This window comes from Neoarius graeffei, chromosome 16 (genome assembly GCF_027579695.1).
Source record: "Neoarius graeffei isolate fNeoGra1 chromosome 16, fNeoGra1.pri, whole genome shotgun sequence".
Lineage (NCBI taxonomy): Eukaryota > Metazoa > Chordata > Actinopteri > Siluriformes > Ariidae > Neoarius > Neoarius graeffei.
The window spans coordinates 2,484,398-2,506,772 of record NC_083584.1 but is presented as its reverse complement, the minus strand read 5'-3'; the positions used below and the strand labels follow the sequence as shown (position 1 = coordinate 2,506,772).

The 22,375-nt window shown below is 42.5% G+C and overlaps 1 protein-coding gene across 3 annotated transcripts; it reads right to left on the bottom strand.

Annotated features, from left to right (window-relative positions):
- Window positions 1–3,792: 3,792 nt before the first annotated feature.
- si:dkey-89b17.4 (zinc finger protein 646) lies at window positions 3,793–16,760 on the bottom strand. 3 transcript variants are annotated; one of them, XM_060942305.1, is made up of 7 exons: window positions 16,128–16,760; window positions 13,403–13,459; window positions 12,266–12,343; window positions 11,684–11,783; window positions 9,088–11,194; window positions 7,447–8,583; window positions 3,793–6,454 (listed from the first exon to the last, which is right to left on the bottom strand). In XM_060942305.1, exons 5-7 carry the CDS (start codon window positions 11,160–11,162, stop codon window positions 5,584–5,586), a joined length of 4,083 nt encoding a protein of 1,360 aa, XP_060798288.1. In that variant the 5' UTR covers window positions 11,163–11,194; window positions 11,684–11,783; window positions 12,266–12,343; window positions 13,403–13,459; window positions 16,128–16,760; the 3' UTR covers window positions 3,793–5,583. The 3 variants fall into 3 exon arrangements, with proteins under 3 accessions (XP_060798288.1, XP_060798287.1, XP_060798286.1); XM_060942304.1 differs by lacking the exon at window positions 12,266–12,343; XM_060942303.1 differs by lacking the exons at window positions 11,684–11,783; window positions 12,266–12,343; window positions 13,403–13,459; window positions 16,128–16,760 and having other exon boundaries at window positions 9,088–11,676.
- Window positions 16,761–22,375: the final 5,615 nt, after the last annotated feature.

Below are 22,375 nucleotides of genomic sequence, written 5' to 3'. Positions count from 1 at the left end.
CAGCCTCCAGTGACCCACACCAACATGATGCCTCAACGACACCTTAGATGAGCTTGTCATCAGAATTCTGATTCTGATCCATGAGAGGATAAATATCTGATACTCCTTATTAGTCAGACAGAACTGAAGAAGCCTTTCGGATGAGAGGTGAAACATTTTCAAGAATCTTCAAGCAAGTCCAGTTGCTCTTTTCTACCACCCACAGTTTACTATGACCTGGATGACTGAGAATCTTCACAGACATGCTACTAATACATTCTCAGTAAATTAATAAATTAGTGTTTATAGACCACCAATGAATTTCGACAGGAATTTGTGAAATTTCTCAAGACTAGCTGTTTTGGTAGATAAATCAGTAATTGTTGGAGAAATTAATATTCATTTGATCCTCCACAGGACCCTCGGAGAGTGGTACTTGTGTCTATTCTAGATCCACTTGGGATCAGGGAGAATATAACAGGATGCACTCATTATGGAAGACACACCCTTGATCTTAAATCACTATGTTTCCTAATATGCACTTTGCCATGCGACAACAGTACAATCACACCAGCTACTGTACACAGTTTTACTGAAAATCTCCAGCTTTATGGGCTTTGATTGGTTTACTCTCTGACCCCACAGAACTCCATCAGGTGACTGAATGTCAGTTTTTTACTACATAATAAAACTGCCCCAATACCACCACATCAATGTAACAGTTCGAATCTCATACTTACATATGGCGAATAAACAACATGAAAGTGCGAAAAAAAATCATTGACAAGTTCAATACAATATTGATACTCACATTAAGCATGACATGATTATTATTTTGAATGCTCGCGTAAATCACATGACAACGAGCCGGTGCCTATACTTGTAAAAAAAAAAAAAAAGAAAAAGAAGAAAAAGTGTTGTGTGTGTGGGGGTGGGGGAAAAGGAGGAATAGGCTACGGACCATGGACTGTACAACCACCGTTTTCATAACCGAGCTCCTCTCCGATTCCCCCCCCAGACACTGGCCCTCATTGATGAAATGAACTTGCAGCAAAACACTGTTTCCTATTGAGATAGACTACATCTTGGGCTGAACTACTGATGACATCATTATAAGGAATTAAGATTTTGCATTAAAAGCTACAGGTGGGCTAAGCTGCACTGTGACAGGTTAGATGCTTATTCAGTCACCTATTTTAAAAAATAAATAAATAAATAAATAAAAGCTTTAGCAGTCATCAGATCTCAGCAATGGTACATCTCGCTCTGTTCAATGAGGTCTACATGTCTGAAAGATACAAGAGGGTTTATCGGAAGGGCAGGGATTTTTTTTATGGACCGTGAAAAGTGGTTATTAAGTTGCATTCTTCTCCCAAGGCATCCAGCATGGTAGTGTGGCAGCGTGGGGGGGACCTCGCTCACTCATTCTTTTTTCTCTCGGCCAGTTTGTCTAGCTGCAGGATGAACACCACTGATGTCTGGCTCTGACTGATATGAAACATCATTAAAGTGAGGAAATAAACAAACTCCACAACTGTGTAGCTAATTTTAGGTGGCAAGTTTGAGACTTGACCATTTTTTTCCTTCACTGAGGCTACATGTAAAGATTTGTGATTTAAGATAATAGTATATAGCCTCTACATTATGGGTGTATAAATTAACATTCAATCAGCTGGAGTTATCACTGCTGCATTGCCATCGACTTCTTATGATGCTACTACTCAGGCTGTTAAACAGAAATAGTTTGTTCAATTTGACTTGTGATGTTAGAATTTCTATTTCAAGAGCAGAGAGGTTTCTCTTCTCAGCCGTATCACGCCTCTCCGTGTTGTAAAGACTTGGAACGTTATATTTAAATGATGGTTTTCAGCTGCTACATTTATCAATGCCTGATCATTCTTACGCTGTGATTGGTTGAGGTACGAATGCTTTATGAAATCACATGTGAACAGTCATAGGGTTTCAATGTTAGATTGATAAATGAGGGTCATTATCTTTACAAATTTTTGTTGCCCTTGTCAAGCAGACACAAAACAAATGAGAGACTCTGCCACATCTTCAGCAGCGTGATGACATTTCCACAACCTCCGCCCTGACGGGTTGAATGTATTTGCCAAAAAGATAAAAAAACAAGATTAAAAAAATTAATAAATAACACCCCCCCCGTTGCTTCAAACAAGAACATTCATCTTTGATGTGAAAGCGTCCATGTATGAAATAGTCATGCATTCAAACAACTATCTTGTTGGATGAAAAACCACAATGATAAACTGCGGTGTACATGTGAAGACCTTAACGCCTCATCACGGTACTGAGACAGCGCTGAGTAAAGTAGTAAATGATGAGATTCTGGAGGCTGATTGGTTTGTCTCCGTACTATAATAGTCTAGACAGACAAGAAAACGTTATTGGCGTTAAGCTCTTTCCTGTCACAGACCTTATTTAACTCCTTGTTACCAGATTGAAGTTGTAAATGGTGACTTCTCTATTCATACTAAAGCGATCCACAAGACTCTTCTCTTCACACTTGAGTACATTTGTTTATAAACACGGTATTAGCCTTCACTGCTACAGCACACACAGCTATACGTTCCAACAAAGTCAGACGACAGACATCGGCTTAACAAAGACAACGAATGCTGAATAACTTCCTCCTACTTAAGAGTTTATAATAGAGGCAGCAGGAAGCGAGCTTCATGAAGAATCTAAACGTACATCCAGATTTCTGTAAATCTGCTGTGTGTTAACAGCTGGTACAAATTAGGCACTACACCCATATTTCCATATAAGGACTCATACATACACACTCCATGGTGTCAGGTGAAGGTTTCACTCCACATTCACACAGATGAGGCTGTTGGACAGATGCCATGTTTTAGTCAATGTAAACAACAGGAAACCGTAATTATGAAGAGACAAAGAAACCGTAGGGAAGCTGGTAGAAACACCTCTTTTACTGCATAACCAGAAGTTCAGAGGGTGGAGTCAGCCCTGATCAAGCTCCTCATACCTGGGAGGAGTTGAATCAAATGTCCAGTGGATTGAACGTGTTTCAAAACAAACGGCTCGTTTTTTTTTTTTGTTCCATGTTGTATAATGTCTTGTAGAGGAGTGCTATAGAAGTTGGATCATGGTCCAGACTCCACCTCCTGGGCTTCTGGTACTACAGGGAGGATGATCTCAGTAGGAGGTGCACACTCCACCAACATTTATTAAGAATAACCATAGAGTTGCGTTACAAAGACATTCAAAAACCCAAACGTGTCTCAAAGGGCTACGATAAAGCACCTTTAATACGGGATCTGTGTTCGAGAAAAGGGAGCGAAATGCCTTTTTTGTTACGATCACACACAAATGCAGCAAATCATTGTTTTCAGCTATTTATTTTCATTATTTGAGAGCGTTAAAGTTATAATCCAAACGAGTTTTCTGTTAGGAAATGAATTATCAAAATGTTTTAAAAAAAGTGTATAGTCAGCAGTACATATATATATATATATATAACGCATGAAAAGAGGGAAAACAAAAAGAAAGGTTAAACACAAAAGGGAAATCTAATATCTGTCAATCCTTCCCAAATCAAATCAAAGCACCCAAGTTTGTTATATAGTTCAGCTTTTTTTTCCTTCCTTACCTAATCTCAGGTTATAGGAACATATTTACACACACACACACACACTTAACTGTGCTTTTTTTAATATAATGGACTTGGTAATACCAGTGCTTCCTGGTAATAAAGGGATGATATGCAAAATGTAATTAAATACACAAAAAAAATAAAACCCTTAAATACAAGGGATACAAAAAAAGGGGGAAAAGATTGCCCAAGTGATTTTAATGTTCACAAAAATGATCCCTTAAAAGTGTCAAACAGAGGCACATCCATGTTTTTTTTCCAGAGGGAAGGACTGTCACGAGGACGGAGTAACGATACAGTGACACTCAGTCGGGAGAAACACACATCATTACAGCTCCCTGTCTACTGTACAAGGGAAAGAAGTGATTTGAGACACAGCCCAATCGCGTTAAAAGCATAAAACCCAGGAGAGAACTGCGATTAGTCACAAGAACAAGTGTTCCTTAGGAATCCTGGCATCTGCGACTCCAAGTCAGTCACATAATGAAAAAAAGAATTAAAAAAAAAAAAGGGTGGAGGAGGGAAATTTCCTAAAAACTAGCATTATGGGGTTAATATAAATAAAAACGCATACTACAGTGATGTTTTTATAAAAGTGTTCCTGTAAATAATACAGTCAGAAGTACGATACAATACAAGGTAAAACCAAAATGCCAGTACAAGCCTATCAATATACACTTTTTGCCTTTTTTAAAAAAAAAAAAAGTTTTGTTTTTTTAATTCTTTCCAAAAAGCACGACCTATCATTTTCTATACACTAGCTAATAAGGCGCTGCTTTTTCTTTTCTTTCTTTTTTTAAACAAGGGCTCTTTAAAATTACAACGCGCAACAGAAAGCAAACCGCAATTCCGTCATCGGTAGAATGATGATAATATTTAATAAGAGTAATAATTAATAATAAGGTTTGAAGCTTGTCATCGTCACACACAAGTTAGAAAAAAAATTAGAACATCAGAAGGGAGAACTGAAAACAAAACACCCTTGAGAGTTCTACACAACATGGCGACTGCAGTCAGTTTTCAAATATGACCTATAATGCGGTCAGATCTAAAACCTACACATACATCAATCTTACAATGTGTATTTTACACGCATGTGTTTCACCAGGATGTGGGCTGCAAGTTAATTTTTTTTACGTGATACAGAAACCATTGGTGATCTGTCAGAGGATGAAGAGGTGACTCTCTAAACTTAGTTTCTTTAAGAATGCTTAAATCAAGACATGAATAATCTAATCAGTGTGATGTAATCAAAAACAGATCTGATCTATAACATGATCTATGAAGCTGTTCTGGATTATCATGCGTGTTTAATTGGAATAGCGTCACAGCAAACTCTTTACGCTCATTGTTAGCCATATGCCGATGCCCTGTTATGAATGACACTTGTGCATGAAACAAAATCTTCCCATGTTCCATTTTTCTGTGCTCAAATCAATTTGTAAAATAATGGATCCAATTTAGAAAAAAAAATTAATAATAATAATAAATAAATAAAAAGTACACAATGCCTCTTACACCAAATCCAAGACTGGTGCCCAAGTATGTGAGTACTGGGTGTAAGGAGGAGATTGTGTACGTTTCATTTCTGTCAGTACTACTGCTGTAACACCCTGAAAATAAACAAATGTTGAAAATGGTGATTAATGTCAATCGGCACATGCCTACTTCTGCTGCAAAGATCTGGAGCGATCGCTTTAGGTTCCTGAATGTAAATCAGGGGAGTTGAAGCCTTTAAGATGGACAGAGGTGACGTAAAACAACCTAGCTCTTTCACTTCTGCATGGAAATGGATGGGTGGGTTGGCTAGTCCTCTAAAACCTAAACAACCTGCTCATCTGAAAAACAATACCCCCCACCACCACCACCCTCACAGCTACAATATCTAGAAATGACTTTTTGGCACCTCCAGAAACCTCGTCTCTGTTCCCCACTAAGAAGTTCTGGCTCCCCAGGTGCATCTTGTCTTATATAAAAGGTCCAGTTGGCATGGCCAGGAAATTCGACGTGCCCATGGAAGCGTTGCTGTTATGGGACCAGTGGACTTTTTGATGATGTCGCAGGTTTGACCTGCTGGAGAATCGTTTGTCACACTGCTGGCATGAGAAAGGTTTTTCCTTGGTGTGGATGCGACGGTGGCACACGAGCTGCGTTGAAACCCGGAATGCTTTCCCACAGTCGGAGCACTGATACCGCTTCGGCTCAGTGTGTATGCGGCGGTGGTTTTTGTACGCCATCAGGTTGGAGAACTCTTTCTGACAGGGGCTGCAGTAGTAGGTGCCTGACTTGTGGCTGTTTTTATGGTTGAGCAGGGAGCTGGCGTGACGGTAGCCACGCCCGCACTGATCGCAAACGTGCGGCTTGCGGCTTGTGTCACTGCGGCTGCGCTGTGCGGGATTCTGGTGACAGGCCTGCATCAGGGTCAGGTCAAGCCCAGAACTCCACCCGAGATCTGAACCACCGCCAGAGGAACCTTGTGGATTCTGCTGGTGGGAGTAGTGCGAGGATTTCTGGGCTCGTCCATGATGCGTCTGTAGGTGCATTCGGAAGCTGGTTTGACTCGGGAATGTGCGCAGGCACTGCGTGCAGGTGAATTCATGCTCCTTCTGGTGGAGCCGGCGATGGTTCTGAAGCTGAGAGAAGGTGCGGAACACCTTGCCACATTCCGCACAGCGGTGCCGCCGTATCTCCGAATGGGTCCGCCGATGATTTTTCAGAGCGAGCAGGTTGGGGTAGGTCTTGAGGCACACGGCGCAGGTATAGATGCCAATGGTGTGTGTGTTTTTGTGGTTCAGCAGAGAACTAGCATGACGGTATGAACGGCCGCACTGCTCACATCTGTGGAGAGAAGAGGAGAACCATAAATCTCACACCCTGACTGAACAAGTTCATATTATTAGTGACCTACGTTTATCTGTATGTCAAATAACCTATGAGTGCAAAACTGACTTATGTATGTACAGGTATATGATCTTTAATCCAGCTGCCAAAAATAGTACAAAATGTCCCAACTTGGACAAAAGCAAAATTTGGTAGATTTAATTGCTAAGCTCATTTACAATACACATTATGTGTGTTCTGTTTACAAGGCAGTCCTTACAGAGTTTTACTTAAACAGTCAATACAAATTCCTCATGTAGCCATTAGGACACAAACCTTATCATGATGATCTGCTAAAAGAATTACTTTAAGCATTTTTGTGTTAGTAAAACATGCGTTAGTAGATGTATTGGTGACAGAGACTTCCAGAAAGAAATATGTTTGTTCTGGTTGTTCATGAAACACCACATGTATAAAAATCTCAGTCTCGTGACTGGGTCTGCTAGTCACTGAGAGGCTGACTGGAACCACCACATTTCACTTTATTTATTCATGTCTCAGGAGACACAGAATCTGTTGAAATTGTTTTAGCTCACACAGTTAACGAGCTAGTCACTTAAGAAAGAACAGTGCAAACATTGTTTTGAAATTATACCAGTAAAGAACAGCAGTCAGAAAATAGTTACTTTAAGACAAAACCAAAAAAAAAAAAAAAACACCAAAAAAAAAAACCAAACAAGCATCTAACTATTCAGTATACATGTTAAAATAATGTCAGCCTAATATTCTAGAGCATATTGCTAACTGAAAGTAAAGGGGTGGTGGGGTAACTTATCTGGTCTCCACTAATCATACTGTCCAAACTTCAGAAAAATCCGAATTCCGGCACACGAATGGTCCCGAGGAAGCCGGATTGGAGATCATATACCTGTAATAGACACGTAGAGACCCGTGTGATCTTTACTAAGTTCACTTCAGAAATCAACGAACAACTAGACGTAAAAACTCACGTGAACCGGCACTCTTCTGCCCCTTCTCTCGAAGTGCTTGAAGTGTCCTTCCTTCCGTACTCGTTGCCTACCTGGTTGTCCCCGCAGCGGTGCCTGGCAAGCCCAGAGCGCCCCTGGAAGCTCTTCCCACAGGTGGGGCATGTGAATCGGGCGTGTCCTTCCTCGTGGACCCTCTGATGGTTGCGCAGGAATCGGGCCAGTCGGAAGGCTTTCCCACAGGTGGAGCAGATGTGCCTCTTCTTCTGCGTGTGGATGCGCATGTGGTTGCGTAGCGCCATGTAGTTGGTGTAGGGCTTGTCACAGTAGGAGCAGCTGAAGTTTCCTGTCTTGTGCGTGTTCTTGTGGTTCAGAAGGCTGCTGGCATGCTTGTATGAGCAGCCACAGAGGTCGCAGGAGAAAGGCCGCTCCTCTCGTTCTGGAGAGCCCAGGTCCCCGGGTTCCATGTTGAGGGAAGCTGAAGATGAAGGAAGCTGGGCACTGCAGTTATGCGAAGCAAGGTCGGATGAGGATCGAAAACATTCAGAGCATCCGTTGCACTCATAGCTTGGGGGAGGCGGCATTGGCTGCTGCATACTTGGACCAGGAAGGTCTTTGCAAAGTTGGTTGGTAGTGTGAGTTTCGAGCTGCCTCTGGTTCCTAAACCCTCGCCCACAGTCTTGGCAAGTGTACTTCTTCAGAGCAAAATGCATACGCAAGTGGTTCTTCATAGCCAGACGGTTGGGGTAGGTGGAGTTGCAAACATTGCAATGGTACTCGCCGATCTTGTGCAGATTCTTGTGATTGGCCAGACTGCCAGCGTGACGGTAGGTGCGGCCACACTGATCACAGGCAAAAGGGCGTCGTCCACTACCATCGTCCACTTGCTGGGCCCTTGCCCCGGCATACGGCTTCTTAAAACCTTGTGGTTGGCCATATGTGGGCATCATTTGGGAAGGGTTCTGCATTTTGGGGTCCCCCATTCTCATCGGCTGCATCTGAGAAGGTCCTCCCTCATAACGTGATCCATTATGTTGGTTCATGCTTTGGATGCGCTGAACTCGACCTCCGGTTTTGGCTCGGTGCTCTTCGTGCAGACGAAGATGGTTGATCAACTGCTTTTGGATTTTGAAGGCTTTTCCACACTCCTCACACTTGTGCCTGCAACACAGAGAAAAAAAAACACACAAAACCAGAAATGGTGAGAGGAGAGCCATGTTTAAACATACAGCATTAAATAAATAAATGAATGAATGAATGAATGGCCAAACACCCCCCCCCCAAATAAATGACTAAAAACAAAAATAAATAAATAAATTAATTAAATATACACAGTAATGAATACAACGCAGCACACAGCATGGATATCTTTCAAATACAGAGATGACTACACAAAAGGTCAAATGGGACAGATGTTGTGCAGCACATATATTGGTGTGTGCGTGCATGTATGTGGGAAAGAGCGAGTGAGTGATGCCCTCATCTTTTTTAATGGAATGGGTTGTACACATTTCTTTAAACATTCACAATTGGATTCAAATTGTATTTTTGTTTCAGTGATGGCCTGGATAATCACGAGTGGGGAACTCAATACATACACAGTCAAAGTATGCAAAGAGAACTACACAGTTAGAGTATAATAGGGCACATGCAATGCTGGCTAACCTCTTTAAGTCAAAATGAGTCCTCTGGTGGTTCTTGAGGGCCAGCAGGTTGTAGTAGCGTTTTTGGCAGACAAGGCAGCGGAAGACCCCAGTCTTGTGCGATTTCTTGTGGTTCAGAAGTGAGCATGGATGCCTGTAACCTCTCCCGCACTGGTCGCACCTATGTGGCCGATCATCCGAGCTGGACATTTGCCGGTGGCCCACAGCGCTGCTGCTGGTCCCAGCACCACCACTCATCCCTTTAGCTCCGTTCAAGTCTTTGCTCAGCACTCCGCCTCTCCCCTTGCCTGGGCACAGGTGAGTGATCAGGTGATGGCGATCTGCAAAGAACATGCCACAGTCAACGCAAATGTGGTTCCTTCCATCCATTTTGCCATTAGCACTAGAGCTGCCGCCCCCCAAGCCCTGTCCAGAGCCACCTGGCCGAGGAGGTCCATGGACCAACTGGTGATTAAGAAGGTCGTGTTTTTTACTGAAAGTCTGGCCACATATACTACAAACCAGCAGGCTGGCTTGACTACCCTCTTGCCGCCTCCTCCACTCTTGCTCACCTACAGGTGTAAGGGAGGAGGAAGGTCCGGCACCGTGGTTCATGTCATGGCTGCGCAAGTGGCTACGAAGGGCCCGAAGACTTGCATAATGGTTCCCACAGACTGTGCACTGGTAGACTTCACCATTGTCTTTGTCTTCAATTCTCTTCAACTGGCCTCCTTGACTTCCTCCATATTGCTCTTGTCCACGTCGCTGGCGGGTGCCTTCTTTGAGGCTGGAGTTGCTTGCTGGCAAAGAGGTCCCACTTGAACTGTGGAAGCCCATGTTTCCCATGTAGCCATTAGACATATTGCCCTGCTCAGCACACATGTTCCGGTCTGATTGGCGACTATTTTGCGGATGGCCAGAGTTGCCCTGAGCCAGTGAACTATCAAACCGGTCATGGAACCCCAAGGAATCAAGGCTGCCGCTATGGCCACTGTCTGGAACAAAATGGGTAGCATCACCGAGATTACCAATGGTTGTCGTGCCATTCTCCTGATCCTGAGAATGCACAAAGCCTTGGTGAGAATCTAGGCCTGTCATGGGCTCGGAAGAGAGCCAGTCACCTTCTGAGTTCATACCCTGAGAGTTTGGGTGGGATTTGTGACTGCGGAGGTGGCTGTGAAGCGCTGCAAGGTGAGGATATTCCTTACAGCAAATGGTGCATTGGTACTGCCCTGTTTGATGACAGCGCTTGTGATTAACAAGACTCCCTGCATGCCGATAGCTTTTTCCACATTCTTGACACTTGAACCTGCGGTCTGCATCTTCAATGGATGAGGACTGTTGCTGGGATCTGGATTCCCCACGGGGCGAGGACACCGATGATTGGGAGTTGGAGCCCAGGCCATCTGAATTTAGGATTGAGGATCCTACTTGGGGGTGGGGTGGGGGGTGAGATTCATGGGTCAAGTAGTGCAGTTTGAGACTTTCCACATCGGAATGTCCAGACCCACAGTATGCACATGTATAAATGGGACTGTTGACAGGAGGACCTAGCATCTGATCATAACGTTTGTCAGGTAAAGGGAGAAGTGGAAGAGGGTCACCAAGAGCTGGGGTGTATGGATTTACTGCTGGGGAACGGACAGTGCTGAGATTGTGAGGCACTATCCCTGGGAAACTACGCGTCAGCCCCAACGACGACGATGCAGCGTTATGCAACAGGATGTGCTCTTGAAAGTCAGTCTTATTGGGTAAAGAAATCTGGCACAGGTGGCAAAAGCAGGCTGCCATGTCATCGTTTTGGGAGGCAGGGGGGCGATGTTCAGACGACGCTTCGGGCACAAGGCTTCCCATGGACATCCCAGGAGGCTTGAACTTGGAATGGGTGCGCTCATGGGCCCCAAGCGCTGCCAGATTGCTGAACTGCTTGTAACAGACTGTACACTTGTAAGTGCCTTCCTGATGGGACTTCTTGTGGTTGACCAAGCTGCCATGGTGCCGGTAGGTCCTGTCACACTGGTCACACTTGAACGGTCTGTCCCAAGCATCTTCAGAACCTGGAGACTTCTGCTTGTCATGGTCGTGGCCCGCCATCATGCTGCTGCTGCTGTTCAGGTGGCCCCGGTAACCTGTGTCAGAAAGATCTTGTGCTAAGCCATAATCCCTATCTTCATCAACACCATCCTCATTCTCCTCTTCAGCTTGTGCACTAGGAGACAGAGTGTGAATGCGGAGGTGGTTCTTCAGGGCTATTGCATTAGGTAGTGTTCTGGTACACACTGGGCACTGGAATGAACCCAGCTCATGGGACTTTTTGTGCGACGCCAAGCTACTGGCATGCTTGAAAATTCGTCCACACTGTTCACATTCAAATCTGCCAATCGCTTCTTGGTGATAGTGGGCTTTCATATGCTCCAGAAGGCTAGGTGTACTTGGGCATATCATGTCGCATTCTTTGCAAGGAAAACCCTTGGCACGATTCATATCATGCATAGCCATGATGAGAAAATTGAAATGGAAGGGGAAAATGTCCACATAAAATGATCCTCGAACATAGAAGAAAGGGGGGGCAATGTGTGATGCTCAGCTCTCTGCTTCTGTGGTATCAGCCATTTTACCTGGGAGGCAGATTTTTCGCTCCAGTCAGCCTTTCAAATCCACTCGGATCCCGGCAGTTCAGAAAGCGTCTGGACAGAGCAGGGCGCCAGATGGGGGAGACTACGAAGACACAAAAGAAAAGAGACATAAAAAAATTCTAAGGAATTTACCCACACCTACAAGCAGAGGTGCAAAATATGAAGAAAGCTCTTCTCGAAAAAACAAATGTAAATGCACTGTTGCAAAATCTGATGACCATGCAGAAATGATGCTGAACGTGATGAAATGATGAAGCTACTAGTCCCTGATATTTAATCTTCAGATTAGAAATTAATTTTATTTTGCAGTTATTCTTCTGTATAGCTTGAACATATTTGGTGATTTCTGAGCTCCATAGAGCCGATTACTGAATTGTTTCCAATAGTCTTTCGTTAAGGTACTGGAGGTTTTGGATGGAAATCCTTCACTAGCTTATACAGGGATACACTTAAAGTGAGCACTTCTTTTATCTCCTGACTAAAATTGAAGGCTTTGTGTGTTCCAGTGTGTGGATTTGGAGTCTGATAGGTGTTAGAAAGTACACCGTGACACTTGACACTCACTTCAGTCGGCTGCTTGCCAGTGCCTGTTGTACACTGGATCAGATTCCACATTCCAACTTCTGGAGGTCTGGGCGTCAACTTGGACCCCAACAATGACGTAGAAGTCAAGGCGAGTTATGCAAAAAATGAGAGGCTCAGTCTGTTTTACTATTTATTCGATCACAAACCTTATTAGTTGTGCATTTAAAAAAAGACTATAGAACATATTAGAATACTTCTGTCTGTGGCTAGGATGGGAAGTCCATTTCCTAACGCAGTCAGCCAGAATCTCAGTGTAGATCTGGGCTCATTTAAGCCTCCAGCTTCTCCCATGAAAGCTCAATAATGGAATTTTGGGAAATCTTAATTCCAACTACTGCTAATGCATTCACATCTTATCAGAACTGAGGTAAAAGAGTTTTTGATTTCTTTGCCTCTTTGTTGAACTCATTCTTACTGACTTTCTGAACTCTCAAAATATACAGTATTTGATGCAAGTATTTTAGATCTTTAACGGCAAAATACGGTTTGTTAAATGGTTGAGAGTTATGCCACGATCATCTGTCACTTTGTATTCAGCGCAAGTCTGACAACACGAACGCGCTGCAAGAGACATTTTTTCTATCATTCTTTGCTTTCAGGTTCTTGCACATGAATTTAGTTTACAGGTGATGTGTACTGGCTGCCCTCTCCACATCAGGAATGTTAGATTTAACAGTATTTAAGAAAACATCCAGAACCAAAGCAATCTCGCAGACAATTCCACAGTGATCATATACACAATGTATTATGGTAATGCCACACATTCTGTGTGTCCATCTGGATTCTTTTGCTCTATTGAGTGTGTTAAAAAACACACACACACAGTGAAACGCCAGATGGGTCCAGAGTCACAAAACGATCACGTTACATTACACCGTCCTCTGTACTGGGAACTGGGAGACAGAATGTGTGTGCACTTTATTTCTAGGTCATTGGATGTTTTTAATAAATTCATTCAGTGGTGAATTTTCTGTTACCAGCTACTAGGCACACACCAATATTTTCATTTTCACATCAGGGTAACAACATAAACTTTATAATTCAATATGTTTATATTAACATACAGTGTGAAACACAGACTGTGGCTGGTGTCTGATTGTGGATTGGTCATTGTACCTGAAATGAAGGTCCTTATGTCTGTCCTGATGCTGCAGTGACCGTATTGTGAAACATCTGTGAGGAGAATATTGCAGCGTGTTTAAGGAGTTATCGGCTACACATCAGTGTGTCACATCAAAAACATTCATGATTATAGAAATACATGTTACAACTTTGTAACAAAAAAAGAAAAACAGAAAAAAGAAAAAAAAAAGATTTCACACTTTGTATAATCTGTTAATAACTACAGTCTGTACAATGCAAATCTGAATCACTCTCATTCACAAAACAGTTTTATTGTGTTGCATGTATCTGTATAAATGAGCAAAAAAAATAATTTAAAAATCTGGTAGTACCATGCATTTAAAAAAATAACGATCTAAATGTGTGCATGTTATTTCATCCTCGTTTATATTTGGTTGATTTGTTTATTATTATTTTTGGAACTTAAGTTTCATACTTCAAGGCATCGTGTGATCAGAAACCCAACATTTCCACATCACTGAATGCTGTATAGAATACAATATAGATTTCATGAAGCCTGCAAGTGTTTATGTTAACAAGAATCCAAAGAACACTCTTGCTCATTTTCAGAACTCCTGCACAGTACATGCTGTAACCGTGTGTATTTTCAGGACTGCTGCTTAACTCCAAATTTCCCCCAGTTTTAGTTGCTGGCATTCCCCTTCTTATGCCCCTTATGAACTACTGCTCGTGTAACGTGACAGGAGGAGACACTGGCGGGCCTGTTCTGAAAACGGCGTGAACAGACACCCACAGTCGGGCTCTCTCTGGGACACGGTCAGACCTCTACTGGTGAGAACTCGGTACAATAAGGGTCCTGAGATGTTTGGGAGTCCAGTAGGCTCGGTCATTATGATTAAACCAAATTATTTGTGAATGCTGAAGTAGATTCAGAGAGAGAGAGAGAGAGAGAGAGAGAGAGAGAGAGAGAGAGAGGGCACAAGCAAGTTCACACCTGGAGCGTTGGAGAACAAATAAAACATTGACAACTAATCTGCATGTTGCAGCTCCGTGCACCACAATATCACAGCCTTGATTCACAAATATCATGACTAATAAACAAACTTCACTGCAACTGATCACAGCAGAATTTATAGACTCGATTTACAGAGGAAAGTAAGATGTGTGCAGGAAAAGTGTCATTTTTCTCATCTGGTCATTAGAACATCGGCACGGCTACGATTATGAGGTCTCTGCTCTGGATTACTGTAACCTCACGGAGAGCACTTTTTAAACAAATAATAACTTGGCGTATCATCTACGGGACTAATCAGTCTTTTTAATAAAGTCATAAATGAGGACCAGTATTGAACCAACGAGCGTAAAGTTTAACACAACATGCAGCAATTCAACAATCATGTCTTTAATTCCTGAACATGATTCAGTTTTAACAGAAACCGAGAACACCAACAAAAACGTAAAAGTAATGAGTCGATACTCCTGGGCACGCTGAAAGGCTGGAAAAGCACCGAGAACAAATGGGTTTTGTGGTTTTAGATACTAAAACCACAAAACTGATTTTATCTTAAAAACAATTAACACACAAAAACTGCAGGAAAGAGTGTACAGTCCAGTCAGTGACGTGAGAGGAGATGATCAGATGATAAAAGTCTGTGGGTTTAGTATCATCACACTCACAGATCATGGTCTAGTGACCGCATTAACACACACTGAACACAAGTTAACTATCTAATCAAGAGCAATAACTACAGATAATAAAGAACCCGTTTGTAAGAGGTGATGGTGTACACGCGCTCAGGTGTGACCTTGGTCTGTCACATCTTCATATTCACTCAAACAGCATCGTTTCTGCTGGAACAGAACGCAGGGCTCCGTCCCAAACCACCCACACGCTCACTCAGCTGGGTCTCACACTAGCACACTACCTGCCGTCTCTATGGTGACCCGCGCGACTGGGACTGCACGGTCTTCACACCCTATTTAGTGCCGTAGTGTGCGGATTGGGATGGAACCCGTCTTATTTGGTTCCCCCCCCCGATTTTTTTTCCCCTTGAACGAATCGGGCAGCATCAAAAGGCCGAAATACACTGAACAGAAATGTGGAAAAATGTTTTAATATGTAAATAATTACTTGTTTTAAACTCAAATAATGAATAATAACCTGGACGCGGTTATTTATTTTCCCGCGGATTCCTTTTTGCCCGAGGAAGAAAAAAAAAAACATTAGCTGGCTCGGCTAAATTAGCTTAGCTAGATTAGTTGTGGAAAAATAATAAATAAATAAATAATTCTAAGTATTACGTCCAGGATTAAAATGTCAATTAATCGTTTTAATAGGACAGGAAAAGTGGTAAACGTGTGTTTCTTATATCCACATATATATATCACACCCGCGCCCTGCTAACTAGTTAGCCCGTTGGCTTTGTGGGTGTAACTAGCATAGTGCTAACGCTAGCTAGTCGTTAGCAGGCTAACACCCCCGCGATGCTGAGAGGAAAAACGGACAGCGCGGCAGAAAATATCGCCAGCTAAGCATAAAAACAACAACATAAACTCTTTAAATAAAACGAGACCGACTTTTCCTTCAGCGTGTGTGAGGTAAATCTGCTCGGCTAAGCGGCGCGAACTCGCCAGTTAGCTGTAGCTTTGAATCCACACAAAGCTCGGCGGCGGAGGGAGAGAGAGAGAGAGAGAGCCGTTATCTCACCGAGGGGAAACCATTGTTTTAAATAAAATAATAAATAAAACTCAGACCCACCGGAGTGCAGGAGACCCGATCAGGAGCTCTGTGCTTCGCTAATCTGCGCGCGTGAATTATAAACTCGCCATTTTTTAATTTTTTTATTTGTATTCCGCCTCAGTGAAAGCGCTCGAGCGACGACGCTCTTTTTCTTTTTTTCCCCTCAGCCCTGTTCGACACACTTCCTGCAGGCTTCAATGGATTCTCGAGCGCCCTGGTGGGTTTCTTTTTTTCCGCACCCGCTTCCGAGAAAATCCCGCCCTTCTGCGCCCTGACGTGTCGTCATGCCGATCTGGGATTGGTTCATGGTTCGTGCTCGCGCTGAGTTCGCCAATCAGAATGTGTCTTTATGCTCATGACGTGGCACGCGTAGGAGGCGGGATTTTTTTTTACAGAGTACGGGTGTGGAAAAACAAAAACCGAGGCGGATGGATGGATGGAAGGAGGCGAGCTGCGGATCGCTTTCCGCGTCACTCTGTAAACACACAGCAGAGCTCCGTGAAAGCGCCGGAGTTTCTCTCCCCGAGTCTGAATGTTGATATCCAGAGCTTGTGTGGGATTGTACATGAGCAGCTGAAGAGCATCAGGGCCTCCATGAGGGAGCTGCAGCTCAGCCCACACACTGCACTGCACGCGCCTCCATCACCCCGTCACGCCCGGATCGGGCGCTTTATTGATTGTTACAGACTGCAATGAACTGAAGTCTGAAGGAAGGCGGAGCTCCATGAGGAAGCATAAAGATTCCTGACAGAGCAGCATGGAGATGTTCAGTCGCTGGCCATTTTATCAGCTTTACCATCGATACACCCCTTTACTCCATCCTTCAATAGAACTGAGGCACCATTCACTAGAGACGGTGGTGCTTGAAAGTTTGTGAACCCTTTAGAATTTTCTATTTCTGCATAAATATGACTGAAAACATCATCAGATTTTCACACAAGTCCTAAAAGTAGATAAAGAGAACCCAGTTAAACAAATGAGACAAAAATATTATACTTGGTCATTTATTTATTGAGGAAAATGAACCAATATTACATATCCGTGAGTGGCAAAAGTATGTGAACCTCTAGGATTAGCAGTTAATTTGAAGGTGAAATTAGAGTCAGGTGTTTTCAATCAATGGGATGACAATCAGGTGTGAGTGAGCACCCTGTTTTATTTAAAGAACAAGGATCTATCAAAGTCTGATCTTCACAACACGTTTGTGGAAGTGTATCATGGCATGAACAAAAAAAGGAGATTTCTGAGGACCTCAGAAAAAGCATTGTTGATGCCCATCAGGCTGGAAAAGGTTACAAAACCATCTCTAAAGAGTTTGGACTCCACCAATCCACAGTCAGACAGATTGTGTACGAATGGAGGAAATTCAAGACCATTGTTCCCCTCCCCAGGAGTGGTCAACCAACAAGGATCACTCCAAGAGCAAGGCGTGTAATAGTCAGCGAGGTCACAAAGGACCCCAGGGTAACTTCTAAGCAACTGAAGGCCTCTCTCACATTGGCTCATGTTAATGTTCATGAGTCCATCATCAGGAGAACACTGAACAACAATGGTGTGCATGGCAGAGTTGCAAGGAGAAAGCCACTGCTCTCCAAAAAGAACATTGCTGCTCGTCTGCAGTTTGCTAAAGATCACGTGGACAAGCCAGAAGGCTATTGGAAAAAGGTTTTGTGGATGAATGAGACTTTTTGGTTTAAATGAGAAGCGTTATGTTTGGAGAAATGAAAACACTGCATTCCAGCCTAAGAACCTTATCCCATCTGTGAAACAAGGTGGTGGTAGTATCATGTTTTGGGCCTGTTTTGCTGCATCTGGGCCAGGACAGCTTGCCATCATTGATGGAACAATGAATTCTGAATTATACCAGCGAATTCTAAAGGAAAATGTCAGGACATCTGTCCATGAACTGAATCTCAAGAGAAGGTGGGTCATGCAGCAAGACAACAACCCTAAGCACACAAGTCGTTCTACCAAAGAATGGTTAAAGAAGAACAAAGTGAATGTTTTGGAATGGCCAAGTCAAAGTCCTGACCTTAATCCAGTGGAAATGTTGTGGAAGGACCTGAAGCGAGCAGTTCATGTGAGGAAACCCACCAACATCCCAGAGTTGAAGCTGTTCTGTACGGAGGAACGGGCTAAAATTCCTCCAAGCCGGTGTGCAGGACTGATCAACAGTTACTGCAAACGTTTAGTTGCAGTTATTGCTGCACAAGGGGGTCACACCAGATACTGAAAGCAAAGGTTCACATACTTTTGCCACTCACAGATATGTAATATTGGATCATTTTCCTCAATAAATAAATGGCCAAGTATTATATTTTTGTCTTGTTTGTTTAACTGGGTTCTCTTTATCTACTTTTAGGACTTGTGTGAAAATCTGATGTTTTAGATCATATTTATACAGAAATATAGAAAATTCTAAAGGGTTCACAAACTTTCAAGCGCCACTGTATCTGCTCCAGCTTTAATACTGACAGAGCTTGTGTGGGGTTTCACATGTTCTCCCTGTATCCGTCTGAGTTTCCTCGGAGTTCTTGAGTTTCTTCCAACCTCCTAAAAACAGTAGGTGTGGCCAGTAAGTCCTAAAATGTTTTACATTCAATGTTTGCTAAACAAGTTCCTGTTTCTCTGATGTTACAGCAGCGATAAACATTCGTTCCCTCAGCACAGTCTCTTCACTCTCTCATGAAGTTATTAATGAAAATGCAGCTTGTTCCAGCATGTTACTGAGAAACCGTAAAGAAGAAGGAGTGTAAACTCCTCTGTTCTAAAGATTCCAGCTTCACCTCTGACTGTTACACAGTGCTGACACTGGAGACTCCTTCCAGAAACCTTACACAAATAAACATCTTCCAGAGAACTGATCATACTGACCGTATTGATGATTACACACACGTTAAAAAAAATCTGTCTCCTGTGAGTGTGAATGCAGGAGTCACAGCGTGGTCTCCTTTCCGTCCCTGTCCTGATACACACCTCTGTTATTACATATGTATTCTACTCACGGCTTCATAGTTACGACTGTCACAGCACAAAACAAAACTGTGTTTGCTTAGTTTTTACATTTTTACGCTGCATAGTTTATCCTTGTTATAGTTCTGATGTTTCAACATCTGTCCCGTGGATTTAATGTGTTTTCTGTATGTCCTGTGGAGAGATTATATTGTGCTAGACAGGATAATTAAAATTGATTATAACTAACACATACACACACACACACACACAGAGCTCAACATTAATGGTAGTCCGACTGTCCAGGACAACTAAACATTTGGTCCAGACGAGTCAAATCTGCATCCACCTGTCCAACAGGACGAGTTGAGTATTTGTTGAAAATCACCATTTTTATAGTAATTATTTCCAAGTTACATCAATTAAGTTCCAATAAAACCAGTTCAATTTCCTCAGTGATCTGGCCGTGTTACTGTTTATGAAATTCTGGGGAAGCTGAGTACAGCAGGTGTGTGTGTGTAAAAATAACCACAGCATAATCTCTAATTATAGATTATTAGATTTCATCAAAATTGGAAAAATTGCAACTAAATATCACAATAAAATAAATATCTGTGGCGAATCTTCGTTTCATTTTGACTTTTTATTGTGTTTTTCTTTTGTATGGTTCACATTAACCATCACAAATACCGTAAAATATTTTGGGGGAATTTTTACGACAGTGTTGAACTCACAGTTTGTTTTCATTCACAGCGTGATTCTGTCCCTCTCATCACATCCAACTCATTTTCTTTCAGTTTCATTTCATGAAAAGAAAGTGAAAAAGATGAGAATCCCAATTCTTAAAACTGCAGCTCAGATAACAGTTATAACAACACACACACCATAATGGGGCTTTGGATAGTTTCTGTTTATTGTTACAGTTAAAGTTTGAGTTTTATTGAAAATTTATAAATCATTAAAACATAATGATGATCATAACTATACCTGCTTTTAGAGAAAATTTGTCAATCACTTTCCTTTCACTGAACTAATAAATACACAGGAATAAAGAGGTTATGGTCAGGACGAGTGAAAATCTCACTGCTGCGCCGACTGGATGAGTAGATTAAAGAATTAATGTTGAGCCCTCACACACACACACACAAATCCTGTGCAGAAGTTTCAATAGCAAATGCACAAACAGACTGAACACTGATATAAATATAAACAGGTGTTTATCAGAATGCACTTAACAGAAATTAGGCATTTTCCCAAAAGATACATTATTTATTATATGAAAAAAACAATCAGACAATCAGACTCCACCTCATAATGTCTGATCCCTTCAGAGCAACATTAAAACAGGAGAGGAACAAACTGTTTAATGAAATATTCATTCTGGAACAACAGTATGGCAGCAGGATGATATTATTGTCTCATGATTATGAGTGAATGAAGCCATTAATTAATAATTATGTAGAATAGTGATGTTTATAATAATGAGTAACTCATTTCTCATATTTCAATTCAATTCAACTTTATTGTCATTATACACACCATATACAGGGGTGTAGTGTATAAGTATAACCACATTTAATTTAGTTCCAGTTCACTTTTTTCTTTTTCTTTTTGCAAAGATGCCAATATCATGCCAAGGGAAAAGGTTCTGTTCAGGTCCAGTTTTTGTTCTCCAGTGTGTAAACAAAACAAAACAGACCCTTAAAGGTACAGCTATGGAATTTAAGCTCCAGAATGTGGAGAAGAATTTTGACTCTTGGCCAAATGGTTCAATAGTGGACTTGCAACACCAACCAATTGTACAGGAAGGGACAGAGCAGGCTATACTTCCTGAGGACACTGCGGTCCTTTAACATCTGCAGGAAACTCCTGTGGATGTTCTATCAGTCCGTGGTTGCCAGTGTCCTGTTTTACACTGTGGTGTGCTGGGGGGGGGGCAGCACATCCAAGAAGGACACATCCAGGCTGGATCAGGCGGGCCGGCTCTGTGGTCGGCATGAAGCTGGACTCTCTGGTGACGGTGGCAGAGAAGAGGACTATGGACAAACTACTGAACATCATGGATGATGCCAGTCACCCTCTGCACACCGTCATCAGCAACCAGAGGAGTCTGTTCAGTGACAGTATGCTCCTTCCCAAGTGCAGGACTAACAGACTTAAAAACTCCTTTGTCCCTCACGCCATCAGACTGTACAACTCCTCTCTGGGGGGGAGGAGGGGTAACAGGAGGACAGAGGACGGGAAGGAGCAGTAGCCTAGTCTAGCCTGACAAAAAAGCAATACTGGACAATGTGCAATATAAATGTGCAATACCTCTCCTGCTGGACTTTTTTCATATCTTTTTAATATATTTGTATATCTCATCTCATCTCATCTCATCTCATCTCATCTCATCTCATCTCATTATCTCTAGCCGCTTTATCCTTCTACAGGGTCGCAGGCAAGCTGGAGCCTATCCCAGCTGACTACGGGCGAAAGGCGGGGTACACCCTGGACAAGTCGCCAGGTCATCACAGGGCTGACACATAGACACAGACAACCATTCACACTCACACCTATGGTCAATTTAGAGTCACCAGTTAACCTAACCTGCATGTCTTTGGACTGTGGGGGAAACCGGAGCACCCGGAGGAAACCCACGCGGACATGGGGAGAACATGCAAACTCCACACAGAAAGGCCCTCGCCGGCCCCGGGGCTCGAACCCAGGACCTTCTTGCTGTGAGGCGACAGTGCTAACCACTACACCACCGTGCCGCCCCTAATCTAATCTAATCTAATCTAATCTAATCTAATCTAATCTAATCTAATCTAATCTAATCTAATCTAATCTAATCTAATCTAATCTAATCTAATCTAATCTAATCTAATCTAATCTAATGACAACCAAAACAGGTTTTAACTCCCTAAAGATGTGTGATTGTGTGTGTGTATGTTTGAACTTCCTGTAAAGCGTCTCTGAGTACCATGAAAAGCGCTATACAAAACAGATGTATTATTTATTATTATAAAGAGCCACCATGTGGCCAACTTGTTTCATATTTGGTGTGTGTGCCATTAGTAAGGTTTCATGAAGACTGGGCATTCACAATGGCAAATATTGGCTGCTGAAAATGAATTGGCTGTTTGGTGGCCATTTTGGTGAGTGAGCCAATGGGTACTTTAGGAAATGTAAGCAAATGGGGCCAAGTATAATTACACTAAATTTCAGATTATTAGCTTCAGCAGTTCCTGAGATATGAACATGTGACAGTTGTAGCATTTTCTATTTATGACATTCCATGAAATTTGGTTTGCATCCAAAGAATGTTGTAG

What these genes read in the sequence shown, in the direction of transcription:
- si:dkey-89b17.4 (XM_060942303.1), bottom strand. Translation starts at nt 11,564, where the DNA reads ATGGCTATGCATGATATGAATCGTGCCAAGGGTTTTCCTTGCAAAGAA. An exon ending in ACTCATTTTGACTTAAAGAG is followed by an intron (nt 8,584 to 9,087) that starts GTTAGCCAGCAT and finishes TCTGTGTTGCAG; the next exon opens with GCACAAGTGTGAGGAGTGTG. An exon ending in GCAGAAGAGTGCCGGTTCAC is followed by an intron (nt 6,455 to 7,446) that starts GTGAGTTTTTAC and finishes TTCTCTCCACAG; the next exon opens with ATGTGAGCAGTGCGGCCGTT.